This window comes from Trichomycterus rosablanca, chromosome 14 (genome assembly GCF_030014385.1).
Source record: "Trichomycterus rosablanca isolate fTriRos1 chromosome 14, fTriRos1.hap1, whole genome shotgun sequence".
Lineage (NCBI taxonomy): Eukaryota > Metazoa > Chordata > Actinopteri > Siluriformes > Trichomycteridae > Trichomycterus > Trichomycterus rosablanca.
Window position 1 is genome coordinate 23,866,944 of NC_086001.1, and position 16,626 is coordinate 23,883,569.

General features: G+C 37.6%; 2 protein-coding genes and 1 non-coding gene across 3 annotated transcripts in view; 2 read left to right on the top strand and 1 right to left on the bottom strand.

The window, feature by feature from the left end:
- The window catches only part of LOC134325935 (zinc finger protein 135-like), a gene marked incomplete at its 5' end in the record, with an annotated part of 104,801 nt that overhangs the window by 15,655 nt on the left and 72,520 nt on the right, over window positions 1-16,626 (top strand). The window lies entirely within an intron of this gene.
- On the top strand, window positions 403-476 carry trnan-guu (transfer RNA asparagine (anticodon GUU)). The gene has a single exon. It is a non-coding gene; the product is annotated as a tRNA-Asn (tRNA).
- LOC134325917 (sterile alpha motif domain-containing protein 3-like) lies at window positions 7,118-12,282 on the bottom strand. The gene is made up of 5 exons (XM_063008118.1): window positions 11,738-12,282; window positions 8,921-9,949; window positions 8,560-8,715; window positions 7,579-7,671; window positions 7,118-7,486 (listed from the first exon to the last, which is right to left on the bottom strand). The coding sequence occupies exons 1-5, from the start codon at window positions 12,020-12,022 to the stop codon at window positions 7,187-7,189; spliced, it is 1,863 nt and encodes a 620-aa protein (XP_062864188.1). The 5' UTR covers window positions 12,023-12,282; the 3' UTR covers window positions 7,118-7,186.

The following is a 16,626-nucleotide window of genomic DNA, read 5'->3' on the forward strand; positions in this document are numbered from 1 at the left end:
AGATCTGTTCAGATCAACAACAGTAAAGCTCTCCATCGTTTCTGTGTGGCAGGTCCATAACTGAAGGGCTGTCAGTGTAGAATCGGGTATGTGGGTATATGCCCTACCATTAACCACTGGCCGGTTAGCTCAGTTGGTTAAAGCGTGGTGCTAATAACGCCAAGGTAGCGGGTTTGATCCCCGTACAGGCCACACCCCTTTTTGGACTTTAACTAACAAACAAGTGAGCCTACTCTAACTAGCAGGTCCTATTGATCTGGGCTTCAAACTGTGTCTCTGACAAGTGTGAGATCTTTTTAATGCCCCTCTCATTGAAGTCAGAAACATGCCATTATTTTAATTAGCCAAACTTAATTGCCCTTCTGTAAACCCATGTATACGGTCTAATGGACGTGTGCACGTGTCTCTGTGGCGCAATCGGTTAGCGCGTTTGGCTGTTAACCAAAAGGTTGGTGGTTCGAGCCCACCCAGGGACGAGCGCCTTTTATTGCACAACCTGCCTGTTGATCAAACGGATATGAGACACAACAACAACGTGTAGTCTCACAGAATAGTGGAAATAAGTAACTGAAAACGTCCAGTAAACAACAGCCCTACAAGCACAAATATCCACCAGATAAGTTACTGGAGGCCGGGTGTCCAAAGTGGAAGAATGTTCTTTTGGTTTTTAGTAGATGTTAAATGAAGACACTTGCCCAACATGGGGCTCGAACCCACGACCCTGAGATTAAGAGTCTCATGCTCTACCAACTGAGCTAACCGGGCTTAAGCAGCATGTCAGAACAGACAGCTCATCGGTCAGACCATCAGAGAGATGTAGGTTTAATTCACTAACATCACGACCAGATTAAGAACTAATTCACAGTTTACAAACAAACACAATTCAGAATAAGTAACAGAAACAGACACAAGCTTACTGTTACTTTTAAACTACTACACAACAATTAAAACATTAATTCAGGTTGTTTTTAATTCAACTGGGAAAAAATATTAACAGTAGCTCAACTTCCTAAAACCCAGAATCTACACGTACAAATCCTACATTCATTCCACAAAGTTCACAAACATGATTTAATGAGTGAAAACTTGATGTTTGGAGCCTCTCTGGTGTGCAGGCTGGTACTGTGTATCAGCACTACTTACTGCATGCAGGACCTGAGTCGTATCTGCTCCAGTCACTGGTTGGCGGCATTAAGCTCAGTCAAGAACTTTAAGAAATATATAGTTTAGATAGTTCACACATATAAGAACCCACAAAACCTCTTAGATGTGTATTATGAAAGTCTGTTTCAGCTGGTTGAATGAGGTCAGTGTAGAATTATGTACAAAGATCTAAAGAAAATAAATGTAATGGCCGGCTAGCTCAGTTGGTTAGAGTGTGGGGCTAATAACGCCAAGGTCGCGGGTTCGATCCCCGTACGGGCCACACCCACTCTTGGACTTAAATTAACAAACAAGTGAGCCTTCTATAACTAGCAGGTCCTATTGACCTGGGCTTCAAATGTTGTCTCTGACAATACTTTGGTCAGTGGAAGTAGTTTTATAGCTTTATAAAAACATTGTACTTACTTACTATTTCCATTCTTGCAGGAGTGTGGGTTTATCTTCCACTTCAATAGCGAGGCGTGTCCAGCCCTGCTGGAGTTTTTAAACACCTCACTGTCACTGCTGGACTGAGAATTGTCCACCAACCAGAACTATCCAGCCAACAGTGCCCATGGGCAGCGTCCTGTGACCACTGATGAAGGTCTAGAAGATGATCAACTCAAACAGCAGCAATAGATGAGCGATCGTCTCTGACTTTACATCTACAAGATGGACCAACTAGGTAGGAGTGTCTAATAGAGTGGACAGTGAGTGGACACGGTATTTAAAAACTCCAGCAGCGCTGCTGTGTCTGATCCACTCATACCAGCTCAACACACAATAACACACCACCACCATGTCAGTGTCACTGCAGTGCTGAGAATGATCCACTACCCAAATAGTACCTGCTCTGTGGTGGTCCTGTGAGGGTCCTGACCATTGAAGAACAGGGTGAAAGGGGGTTAACAAAGCATGTAGAGAAACAGATAGACTACGGTCATTAATTGTAGAACTACAAAGTGCTTCTACATGGTAAGTGGAGCTGATTAAATGGACATAATGTTATGGCTGATCGGTGTATAAGATGAGTGTGAATAAAAGTCACCACATGCTAAAGCATCCATGATCAGGATGAATTAAAAACACAGTATTCATTTGGAGATACTTAAATATTGAATGGAAGTCTTTGTATGTTATCTTTTATATGTTCTGGTTATAAATGTTCATATTTTTACAGTATACTTTAATTATGTATTTCCTTAATTTCACAATGTACCAGGTGTCTGACCCTGAATTGCTGGGGAACAATTTACAATAGTGTAAAAGAATAAAGACAATGAAGTAATTAAAAGTGAGTGAGGTAAAACTGTAATCAGGTAGTATAGAGGAGTCTGTAGTGTTTACCTCAGCTGCTTCAGGACGCGTCTCAATTTGTTCATGCTTTGTGAAAGCCTTTATGCAATGTTAGTTATTTCTCCTGCTAAATTATTTTAATTAAAGTTCAATTAAGGTGGTGAAGTTTTTAACCAGCAATAAAAAGTTATATTTAACGTAACTTCTGTACAATGTTTATTCTAAGTAGTGCACTAAGTAGGGAGTAGGGGTCATTTGAGACGAGGCCGATAGTCTCTATTAAAACTGGCAAAAGCCCTGAACTCACCTTTTTTTATATTTGTTACTCTCATGTATTCCTCACACGCTTTTTTATCCCCTTATTTGTGTTTTTTAAAGCTTTCTTAATTTTGCACGTAATGCTAAACTAATATTTTTATTTTATTGGTGGTTGTGATTGGCATTTATTTTAAGGTGAACTATACGGCACTAGGACTCAGCAGCACTGTTATTAACAGAGCGAGTGTTCTTTATATTTCTGAGCGGTACCGCATGTAAACTCTAGATGTCGCTGATGCACCACTTTCTAAAATACACCACCCGGACATACCTGTACTGTAAGTGTCAGGACTCTCCCAGGTGTAGTAAATCAATGATTTAAACAAAGCGCAACAGTTTAGGGAAGGTCCTTTCCTGTTTTACATGAAGAACAGTTGATTGAAAGGAACTCCAGTGTCACAGAGCCCTGACCTCAACTTAACTTAAGATAAAACCTCTGCATTTTTGTCACATCCGGACGTGCACAAATTCCCACATATACACTCCAAAATCTTAATAGTTGTAGCCAAGTGGAGCTTAATGATCCAGTGACACTGACACACTGATATGCAGCCCCGGTTCTGGCTGTGTTGCTTAGACGGGCAGTGAGAAAATCCAGGAGGAGCAACGCCCACCCCAGTTGCTTTAGTTACGCCCTTAGCTGGACTCGAATCTAGGGCAGAAAAATACACGCTCTGCCCACTGCGCTACTAAACAGTGGAGTAATAAACAGGTTGTTATGCTGATAAACCTGCGCACACACAGCGTCACCAAGATTAAAAGTGAACACTACTTAAAATAATAACTAAACACTTTCTAATTCCCACGGTAGCAGCAGTTTCCTTCTGTTTCATACACATCACCCTGTCTCAGTCTAGTCTGCAGCATTTCTCTCCCACTGATAAAAATACGGAACAAAACGCGTCCCGTAATAGTTCAATTGCAACTACGACTGCAACGGTACAAGTACAAGTAGGTTTGATGTCGACTTTTGTTTTATTTTTTTTATTTTTTTTAAACGAAAGTTATTTAAAATGTAGCAAATTACAAACCTTAATACAAAACATACTTAAGTAAAAGTAAAATTACAGGTTGTAAAATCTACTTTAAAAAGTACAAGTACACAAAAAAACTACTTAATTACAGTAACACGACTAAATGTAATTTGTTACTTTCCACCTCTGTATAAGCCAAACTATGAAAATGTGTGAAAAACAAGTATAAGTAACATCTGTGCCAACATATAAAAATATTAATACATTTTATTTATGGGCGCCTTTCAAAACTCTCAAGTACATACAGTACTGTAGTGTTCAAAAAAATAGCAGTGACTTTAAAAAAGTGAATAAAGCACAAAATCATTATAATAACTTTTATTTCCATAAATGCAAACGCACTGAAAATACTGTATTCAATTCTAAATCAAAACATTAACAACATTTAGTCAGTTTGTGTTAATCCTTTACAGAAAGTTAAGAAAAATGAATATTAGGCTGTTCAAAAAAATAGCAGTGCCAGCATTTTTCTTTAAAAACTAAAAAAATGTATCTATAACATGAAAAAATGTTTGAGGTTTCACTTTACTTTAAATTACTGAACTAATATTCAGTGGCATAACAATTGTTTTCGAGATCTGTGTTGCATGGAGTCAACCAACTTCTGGCACCTCTGAACAGGTATTCCAGTCCAGGATGATTACACTACATTCCACAGTTCTTCTGCAATTTTTGGGTTTTGCCTTAAAAAAAACGTGTTTCAGATATCAGAACACAAGTTCTCTATGGAATTGAAGTCAGGAGATTGGGCTGGTCACTCTATTACCTCAATCTTGTTTGTCTGTAACCAAGATGTTTTGGGTCATTGTCATGTTGAAACACCCATTTTAAGGACATTTCTTCTTCGACAGGGCAACATGATCTCCTCAAGTATTCTGATATATTTAAACTGATCCATGATCCCTCGTATGTGATAAATAGGCATAACACCATGGTATGAAAAACATCCCAATTTCATCATTTTGTACCACCATGCTTTACTGTCTTCACAGTGTACTGTGGCTTGAATTTAGTGCTCGAGGGTCGTCTGACATACTGTCTACGGCCACTAGACCCAAAAAGAACAATTTTGCTTTCATCAGTCCACAAATGTTGAGCCATTTCTCTTTGGACCAGTCAAGGTGTTCCTTGGCAGATTTGAACCCATTCAGGACACGTCTTTATCTTAACAACGGGACTTTGCAGGAGTTTTTGCTGGTAAATTGGCTTCACTAATCATCTTCTGTACTCACTGGTAACTTCAAATGTTCCTTGATCTTTCTGTTGGTGATCATTGGCTGAGCCTTTGCCATTCTGGCTATTCTCTGATCCATTCGAACAGTAGTTCCACGCTTCCTTCTGCGTCTTTCAGGTTTTGGTTGTCACTTTAAGGCATTTTAGCTGAGCAGCCAATAATTTGCTGCACTTTTCTGTATGTTTTTTCCCTCTACAATCAACTTTTTAATCAAAGTACGCTGTTCATCAGAACAATGTCTGGAACAACCCATTTTACCCAGTATTTCAAAAGGAAATGTGCTATGACCAAGCTGTGCAACATTTGCCACCCTCCTACCTTAAATAAGGGCCAGAATTGACACCCGTTCTTCTGCAGAATGAATGACTTCACCAATTGAACTCCTCACTGCTATTATTTTGAACAACCCCCTTTCAATCAATGCTTCAATTACTCAGAATGAGTGGGATGCATGTCCTAATTGTTGGGTTTGTTTTGTTTTCATTACTCTACTATACTTTCAAGTAAATTTTTTGCTATGTAGAAATATCACTTCTACTAAAAACAGTGATTTATCAAGTTAATGGTGTTGGACTGCTATTTTTTTTTAACACCACAGTAATTAATTACACAGATTAAGGGTAGGCGAGTTTAAAGTAATACGTTTTAATATGTTTTGAAACTAGGGATTAAATCAATGGTGCGAATGTCAGGAGGGAGATAGTTCCAGAGATGTGGGGCAGAGTAGCTAAAAGCTCTAGCTCCCATATGAGGTAGACCAAAAAGGAGAGAGTTACAATAATCAATTCGAGATGTGACCAGGGCATGAACAAGAACATCAGCACACTCTAAAAAATAATATACTGGATCTACTTTAAAAAATTGATGTAACAATTTGCATGTATCTTTTTAAGTAATCCCAACTAGAATGTTTTTGAGTAAAAGCTATGAGCCTTTCATTGTTGGACTAACTTAACTTTTTAAAGTTGTTTCACTTAATATTAATCCCATTGTTTTGTTTGATAAACACAACTAAATTAAGTTCCACTAACATAATTTTATTGAACATTATAAAGATTGATTGATTTGAACCTACTTAATATTAATCTCATTGTTTTTTTGATAAACACAACTAAATTAAGTTCTACCAACGTAATTTAATTAAACTTTAAAAATCTCCATTAATTTGAGCCTACCCAATTAATACAAGATTTTCCAGATATTAGGGCAAATAAAGACCACCACCTTTTATTATTGGTTTGAAAGTGGTGCATAAAAACTGTTGCACAATAATAAAAATCTGCATAGTACAAAATAAAATATTCTAGCTGATAACAGCTGTTAAAAGAAGTGAAAATGCTGGATACAGCAAGTGTAGCGAAACAAAGGATTAAACAATCCTACAAACAATTTGAATTTGAGAGCAAAACTGTCTTAAGAATAGATGCTTGACAAAAAAATAAAATAAAAATAAATCTGCTCTGTGCAAGTTATCTTGTGGATCAGAACACAGCTGTTAACAGAACATACCAGTGCAGTGAATATGCATTATACAAACATTTAGGTTTTGAGAACCAAACACTGCACAGCATATTTGCCAGTGGTAAATAAACACTATTAAATTAACACTGAGTGTCAGAATTTAAGTTAATCTTAATTTAACACCAACAGCATTGATTTAACACTGGCAAATTTGCTGTGTCAGATAATTCACATGTCTCTTACACCAAAATTAAAAAACCAAAAAAAACCTACTCTGTGCAATTTGCAAAGAAGGCATTGAACCCACCAAACTGTTCTCTTGTAGATCAGAGGACATGTGTTAACAGACAACATTACTGAAGTAAACCCCTTTTACCCTTCATTTAAAAATGCTTGGGCAAGGTTACATAGTTAAACCATCTCTTGAATCAACAATACTCACCATACAGCAACTCAACAATATTTAGTCATCTTAGTTCAACATATACATAAAAGGTCCATTGAACTGAACTGGACTGGATTTTAAGCATGTATTGTATTCTTTCATTAGAAATCAGTATGTAACAAAACTATTAATCACTGCCAAGTTTAGACAAAATGAATAGTCTTACTTTGCAGTAAAGTATGTACAGTTTTTATTTTGAGAACAGAACAGTCAGATGTGTTCACAGTACATCTACACTTCAACAATTCTTATATTTTATGAGAGCAGCTTTTGTTTAAGAGACATTACTTTTGGACTAGCTTTCAGTCCATCCAGTTCGAGGAGTAACTTTTGAAAAACTTCAAAGGTATGCCTCAGTTGTCTTGGGTAGCTGAGATTAAGGGCATATATAAGACCCATCAGCAAGGCACAAGCCCTTGGTAGATCCAGTCCCCTCAGGACTTCTGTTCCCTCTATCACGATAGTGGCACTGGCTGGGTCAGATGTACTGGCAGCTTTGTTAACCATGATCTTCATCACCTCCCCAGCAAGATGTCTGTTCAGAGCTTCAGCATCCTTATAGAAAAATTCAGACCCAATATTTCAGTTTCAATATTGCTGTAGTTAGTGTAGTGTTTAAAAGTAGACAGCAATTTCATTTTGCCCACCAAGTATTCCTTGAAGAGATCCTCTTCCTTTTCACCGAGGTAAACCACCATGCAACGGATTGCAACTTCTCTGCGTCTTTCAATCGTGTTATCCTGAAAAACATGTTAAACATATAATTAATTTGAAAAAGAATAACGTTGCACTACAATCGATGACGAGTCAGGGTTGAATTGCTGGTAAAGAAAAAAGTCAGATAACATCAATCCTGGGAAATGGTGACAGGACTTCATAGGATACGAGTGGACTTGTGACAGCTAGACTTATTACTAAAGGAGCTTTCACACCTACCTCCTTTGGTCCGGACTTTCTGACTTTTCAGTTTGGTCCGAACCAAAGTGTCAGGTGTGAAAGGGGCCACAAACCATGGTCTGGAACAAAGGACCAGAGTTTGGTCTGACCAAAAGAGGTGGTCTTGGTCCGGATCTACTAAACCATGGTCAGGTTCGCCTAGCCAATTACAGGAAGCTGAGACAGTCTTTAAACAAACCAGAGGAAAAAGAACTGGTGAAATCTGACTCCCCTTGGCGTGCAGGCGTGCCGCACAGCAATATGGACACAAACGCTTGCAGTGGGAATTCATTTATTTACTGTAACTGTAGATTAACCCTTATTTATACACAGAGATAAAAGGAATCTGAGGATAATCTGTTACACTCAATTCTGTTGTGGGGTGCGCATGCCAGCGAAGGGGAGTCGGATTCTGACAGAGCTAGAATTTGTCACAACATCAAAGCAACTTGCTGAACTCATAACATTCTACAAACCAATTTATATGAAGTATAGAAAGACGCAGCCCACGTAGCTGATGATGACAGGGTGTAGTAAAGTTCTTTAGTCTGCTCACTAAACTGCAGTGTGAAACCAGAACTAACTGGACCAAATGTGTACAATGTAACAAACACAGTTTATTCATTCAAGCATTAGCTCAATTAGCTCAATCTCCATTTTTTTCTATTCTAAGATTAGAATGATAAGAATACCTCAAGAAGTGTGTCCTTTATTTGCTGAATCTTCATTTTTGCAGCCCCTCCTCTTGATGACACCAAGTTCATCAGTTTTGGGCAGTACTGATCAAGCTTCGCCATGAAAGATGCCTCAAGGTTGATTGTGGTTATTCTCTTGAACTCTTCACGTATCTGTAGGGCACACAATAAAACATGCTTTCACTTAACACTAAACATACCCATCAACTATTCCTGTGGCTGTCAATCCTGGTCCTGGAGTACTCTCTGCCATGCATTTTTTGTGTTTTCCCACCAGAAAACACTCAAATGTGCAAAACAAGAGACTATTGTAGGACTAGGGTTGAGAACTAGTAAGGTATTCCATTAAGGCACTCACCTGGATGACATCAAAAAGGGCAGGCCAGCGTTCTTTGAAAACATCGACATGTGGGGCTAGGTTGACAACTTCCTGTCTGCGAATGGAGAATGTCCTTGCCATTTTCTCACTGATGATATTAGAGTTAGTCCTCTTCTTTACTTCACTCAAGAGGTCCAGTCTGACTTGCTCCAAACTTTCTTCTGTTTCTCCTTGTGGGTGAGGCGGCAAGTAATTCACCTCTGCCTTTCTTGGCTTCTTTACATTTTTTGCAGCTGCCATCTCATGTGCTCGCTTCTTTTTCAGAGAGTTCACTACAAGCTCAGGGCACCCAAGTGTTCGAAGTTTGCATCTGTAATTAGCTATTTTATATTTCAGTCTCTGCTGCCATCCATAACATCTGTTAAATGAACCTGGTTCTCTCAGACAAGGATGTTTTTGAATCAATGCTTCTGCAACATGGTTTAATTGCACACTTGTAGGATAGGCAACATACTGATAAATGGTTTCGGCCAACTTCTCAAGCATATCAGGAAGAATTGCGGTAGGACTCAGAAGAATTCCCTCCTTCTCGAAAGCCTCATTACCTGATGCAAGCACAAGTTCTGTGTTGTAGGCGAAACGAGGTATTGTAAATTCCACAGGCCAGCACTGAGAGCGGTGTGTCATATGCTCAGGTGATGAGAGAATCACTGTATCTTGGGATCCAGATGAGCAACTGTCAGATTGAGGATAAATGGCACTTTCTGTTCCACTTGGGCAGGAGCTGTCCAGATTAGTCAAGATGACCATGGGGGATTCAAAAACATGGACCACCTTAAGTGTGTCTTTGTCCTTGACATCACATACTGAATTTAGAGAAAAATACTCTCCAAAATCAGCATCTTTAAAATGCAAAGTGAAACTACCCTCAATCTGAAATGTCTGTTGCACAAGAGAATGAAGTTCGTCTACAGTATCGGGGATTCCAGAAGGTAACTCCAGTCTACGAATGTCATGGTCTTGAAGTATGATCCGAAGTTTAGCAGGCTGAGACATTGCAGCATCAAACTAAAAAGACATAACAGATTACATCAAAGTACATAAAAATTTATCACTCTGGTTTTACTAAGAAATATTTAACAAAAATGTTCCCAGAAAAAGTAAAACCAGAGAAACTGAAATTTCAAGTGTGTGTGTGTGTATGTGTGTGAAAAACAATCACTAAAGTACAGTAACTGCTGAATCAACATCAAAATCTTGTTTTAAACTAGAGTGTAGAGTCTATTTTTAAACCAACTTACATTTATTTTTGTTATGTAGTGTTAACAAGGCCGAGTTTTGCAGAGCCCACAATAAAACATCTGGATTTACTGTATGTTTCTTGTTCTTGTTCTAGCCCTGAACTACACAATATTCTGAATGGAGTTTCTCTGTTAAAGGGGAAATTTAGTCCAAAGCCAGGCTCTCGTCAGAAAACAACTCCTTAAGTTATTTCCAACTATAGTTTGAGTGCATGTAATAACTGAATTTATTTGCCACATATGACATTTTAAGCATTTCACAATAAATGGGTGTGAGCCCAGTGAAAATTCCTTACATCACTAGCATGAATCAGATACATCGAAGGTGGACTACTGAGCCATTTATGGTAAGTAAATGAAGTGCTTTAGAGTCACAAAACGTTTCCCTTCGATTATATATGCTGCTAAAGGGAATATGTCAGACAACTCCGATGGATTAAGAACTTTAACTGTTCTGGTGTTTTCAAGTTCGTAGCTTGACAGATGTTCCACGTACCAAGCATTCAAACATTTTACAATGAATGCAAGTTTTCCTTTAACAACAACAATCTGAATTACCTCTCCAAAATCTGGTAGTCCACCTGTCGAACCATTAGCCAGGATCATTCCAATTGAGTAAGTAGTGCCATAGTAACACACTGTGTTAGCCATCTGAACACATGACTCACCAGGAAATCTTCTTTCCAATGCTTCCTTAATGTCTTCCTTCAGAACACTCAAATCCACTGTTGACAGCTTGGTTACCCGTATAGAAGGCTCGATATTACTTTCATGCAAATGAAATGCAACCATTAACTGATGTTTCACTGAGAGAGACAGCAAGATGTTTCGAAAGCTGTGGGTATGTCTAACAACACGTTTAAAAAAAGCTGTGTTTTGCTTCAAAACGTATTGTCCAAAATGACACAAGTGGACCAAAATTCCTAATCAGCTGTGAATAGTGTTCTACAAAATGATGTTTCGGAATAAGACCACTCTGGGGGAAGGCTTCAAGGAATCTGTGCCGATGCTCTGAAATTTTACTGTCTAAAAAACAAATAGTCTCCTCAGTATGAACTGGAGACAGAACCAGTTCAACTATCTCCTTGAGGTTCAAAAGAACCTGCCATATTGGCTCACACTCTGGTATTTTTGCTCCAGCAATGAGGGGAAGGAGGCGCAGCAAAGTCCAGTTTTCATGGGCATTCCCACTGACAGTTCTTTTTGAAGCAAAATTTAGAGGAACCGGCTGTGGTGCATCCTTTTTATCTGCCCACCTATATGGGAAATCTCTGATTAATTTGTTCAGTTATTCAAGAGTGAAATACTTTGCTCTAATTAAAGCATCAAGGCACAAGGCTAACTCCATTGGTACAATACCTTCGAAAAGGTCATGTAACAAATCAGGTGGGTAGCCTGTTAACACATCAAAATGTTGTAGCTTTTCTGTTAGTGGACACTGTCTCTTTACTCCAAATCAATTAGACACACCAGTAGACTCCTGTGCAGTCTGGATATGGACTCTGTGGTCTTCTTTTGTCCTAGGAGAAAATGCTCCTGTTCTAACTTCAATTACCTTGAACTGTGACCTTTCTCCAAGACAGAACCGACAGCAATGTGAACTAGAGAAGCTTTCAACGAATCCTCCAATAGAATGAGCGCCAAGGTTGTCTGCAACGACACAAAACACAGTACCTTTGACCTGTCTGCTTAAAGAAGATATGTAAATTCCTTCTTCTTCTAGGGTCACAAGATCTTTCAGTAGGGGCTCTAACACTGCACTATATCCAAATCGTTTTATATCATCTGTCTTGCAGAGAATCGATAAGTAGATTGATGTGAGTGAGCAAAGGTGGCACATTTGCTAAAACCCAGTACAGAGCAGTAATTTTGTGCTTTTTCCTGGATGTTCCAAGTGGATTGCAGATTTCAAAATCATCTACAAATAACATGAGACTTATGGCTGGGTCATATCTTGATAACAGTTTGTTGGCTTTAAAGTATGTGCCATCCTGAAAAGACTTGTACTGTGCTTCAGTGCCGGCTTGTACTTCTTTCCCACTGTTAAGGATGAAGTCCTGGATCTCTTTCTTGTTCAAAACCTCACGTAAGGACCTCAGAATAGGTACATACTGGAAGCTTCTCCGCTCACGGTCATTGAGCACATATTCAATGGGCTCCACCACTGAGAAATGCTCTTTAAAATACTCCCTTCGTTTGTAGGAAGTGGAGAGAGGGCCATCAGTCCCCAGTGCTAAGCTAATAGGATTGGATTCACAGATTTGTGTCACAATCTCTGAAATTATTCGACCATCTACCTGACAACTGTGCTTGTTTAAACATGACTGTAAAATCTCTCTTATAACAAGACCTGAAGCTGAACGAGAAATGAAATTTAGTTCTTCCACCACTTCATCAATACACCTATTAGGTACATTAAATAAACTTTCCAATTTATTTAGGTTCTTTTCAATCAAGTTGGGTAGTTCTCTCGTTTCATTTTCAGCCTCTACTCCAGCCACCTCTGCACTCTGATCATCATCATCATCTGCATCATCATCTTCATCAAGATCGTCCCCTGTATTTAAAGGGTTCACTATTTTCCTCTGTAAAAACTCACCCTTGATGTCACACAACGAGTGAGGATTGTGTTTCCGGCTTCTGTGCGATGCATATGTCCCATAAATGTTTGTTCTTAAGTGACAATTCTCAAACACACATGTGATAGTTTCTTGCTTTTTTAAATGGTGACCAATGTGCTCAAAGAACTCCTTTTCTGTGGAAATGGTATTTAATGTACAACTTGGACATTTAAATGCTAACACTTCTTTTCGTTTTAATTGTGTCGAATGGTCTCTTGACACATGCGTTTTAAGGCTGCCCCATGTTCTAAATGAGCAGTAACATTCCCAGTAAAGACAGGGCAAGGTTTGACCACTATGCCAATGCCGTAGCCTATAATGCTTTAAGAGCCCAGTCTTATTTGTGGTTTTAAATTTGCAAATTTTACAGAACCAATGCATTTCTAAATGTTTGACAAATTTTTCTGTATTTTAACCAACCAACATGAAATGGGCAATCGCCATATATTGTACACTTTAGCTCAACTAAAATGGCACCCTTTTCCTTGTCAGCCAACGTAACTAGCTATACGTTAGCTAGCTAGCACTACATGGCTAAATAATTCTTACGCATAATTATCAATTGTGCGAAACACAGCCATAGCTTGGTGCAAAGCTAGCTAGATGCAGCACAAAATACACACAAAAATATATACAGTTGGAAATACAATTTTAAAGAAGAACCCCCTTGCAAATAGTTATACGTAGCCTGTGAAAATAATAATCTAGCTAGAGTTAACGGATTGCTACAACGAACCTCATCAGCGACAAGCGATAGAGTCGTTTATTCAGCAGTTCGAGCTAAAACATTTAAATCTCCTAACAGAAACCCGTATTAATATTACTTTTTCTTTGTGTCTTAGACATTGACACTGGCTCTCTCTGACTGAACTTCAAGCTGGCTTAACCTAGCTTAGCTAAGCCTCCTGTAACGACAGACCTGCTAGCGAGCTATAATAATCTACTTATCTACTCTGAAATATGACGTTTATAAAGGGTGATAGACTTACTCTCAGTATGAAAACAGTCCCTTGTAATAGCAGGTACAAGCGGAAAATGCGAATACGTCCGTCTCCATAATGAGGAGGGGGGGGGAAGAGGAGAGCTGTGCACAATTGCTCTTTTTTTCTTAGTTCCGGCGGCGCGAATATTTTCGTTGGTTCAACTCAAAATGTGTCCGTTGTTGTGCTGATGCAAAATTTTGCATTCAAAAAGGATTAAAAAATGCATCCAAACCAAAAATACATTTTAAATTTGTCTGAACTTACAATTTCAAAAAAATGTAACAAACATATTTTTTAATGTTGAATTGACTTGTTTTATTATGTTTTATTTACTAACACCATGAATCATTTTTTAGAGTGCACTTCTAGGAGAAAGGAATGGACGCAGACGAATAATAGTAATAGTTTAACCTAAAGATTTATACTTTTATTATTACTATTTACTTACTCATGTTTACGGTGTAATTAATTACCTTTTAATTACACAGTATAATTCATTCATTGCTAACCATTTCTCCTCAACACTCACTCGTTTGGTACAATCTGATGAGTCACACTTGTGTCTAGGTGCTGATAAATGAGCAAAGCCGCTCCAACACTGTGAGCATCCTTTCTGTAAAATGTGAATGCGCTGGTGTTTTTTGAGATTACTCTGTTGATTAAATCTCTTCTCACACTGTGAGCACTGATACGGTTTCACTCCAGTGTGAATGCACTGGTGTCTTTTCAGATCACTTTGATAAATAAAACTCTTCCCACACTGTGAGCACTGATATGGTTTCTCTCCAGTGTGAATGCGCTGGTGTATTTTCAGATCACTCTGTCTTTCAAAACTCTTTACACACTGTGAGCACTGATACAGTTTCTATCCAGTGTGAATGCGCTGGTGTTTTTTGAGATTACTCTTTTGAATAAAACTCTTTTCACAATGTGAGCACTGATACGGTTTCTCTCCAGTGTGAATGCGCTGGTGTATTTTGAGATTACTCTGGGTAATAAAACTCTTTCCACACTGTAAGCACTGATATGGTTTTTCTCCACTGTGAATGTGCTGGTGTATTTTAAACTCACTCTTTGTATTAAAACTCTTTCCACACTGTAAGCACTGATATGGTTTATCTCCAGTGTGAATGCGCTGGTGTCTTTTCAGACCACTCTGTCCATTAAAACTCTTTCCACACTGTAAGCACTGATACGGTTTTTCTCCAGTGTGAATGCGCTGGTGGATTTTGAGTTTACTCTGTGTATTAAAACTCTTCCCACACTGTGAGCACTGATACGGTTTCTCTCCAGTGTGAATGCGCTGGTGGATTTTAAGTTTACCCTGTGTAATTAAACTCTTCACACACTGTGAGCACTGATACGGTTTCTCTCCAGTGTGAATGCGCTGGTGTATTTTGAGTTTACTCTGTTTATTAAAACTCTTCTCACACTGTGAGCACTGAAATGGTTTCACTCCAGTGTGAATGTGCTGGTGTTGTTTGAGATAACTTTGACAATTAAAACTCTTTCCACACTGTAAGCACTGATACGGTTTCACTCCAGTGTGAATGTGCTGGTGTTGTTTAAGATTACTCTCTGTAGTAAAACTCTTCCTACACTGTGAGCACTGATACGGCTTTTCTTCAGTGTGAATGCGCTGGTGTATTTTGCGATTACCCTGTGTAATAAACCTCTTTCCACACTGTGAGCACTGATACGGTTTCTCTCCAGTGTGAATGCGCTGGTGTATTTTGAGAGTACCCTGGGTACTGAAGCTCTTACCACATTGTGAGCACTGATACGGTTTCTCTCCAGTGTGAATGCGCTGGTGTATTTTAAGAGCACTCAGGCACCTGAAGCTCTTCCCCACACTGTGAGCAGACGTTTCCTTCTTCCTGTGTGGGACTGAGAGAGGTGTTAATGCTGACAGTACCAGAGGACGTTTGCTGATTACTGGAGCTTCTGGTGGGCGTCAGATCCTCATGTTCAGTCTTAATCTTCACCAGAGTCTCATATTTATCATGGTTGCAGCTCTTGATGTGATTGTGGAGCTGATTTTGGGTTGTAGAGGAACGTGGACACGAGGAGCAGCAGAAATCCTTGTTCAGTTCTGAAGCAGAAAATAATCAAATACATTTATAACATTATAAATAATCAAACACATTTATAACATTATAAATAATCAAATACATTTATAACATTATAAATCATCAAATACATTTATAACATTATAAATAATCAAATACATTTATAACATTATAAATAATCAAATACATTTATAACATTATAAATAATCAAATACATTTATAACATTATAAATAATCAAATACATTTATAACATTATAAATAATAATATACATTTATAACATTATAATTAATCAAATACATTTATATCATTATAAATAATCAAATACATTAATAACATTATAAATAATCAAATACATTTATAACATTATAAATAATCAAATACATTTATATCATTATAAATAATCAAATACATTTATAACATTATAAATAATCAAATACATTTATAACATTATAAATAATCAAATACATTTATAACATTATAAATAATCAAATACATTTATAACATTATAAATAATAAAATACATTTATAACATTATAAATAATAAAATACATTTATAACATTATAAATAATAAATACATTTATAACATTATAAATAATAAAATACATTTATAACATTATAAATAATAAAGTACATTTATAACATTATAAATAATCAAATACATTTATAACATTATAAATAATCAAATACATTTATAACATTATAAATAACCAAATACATTTATAACATTATAAATAACCAAATACATTTATAACATTATAAATAACCAAA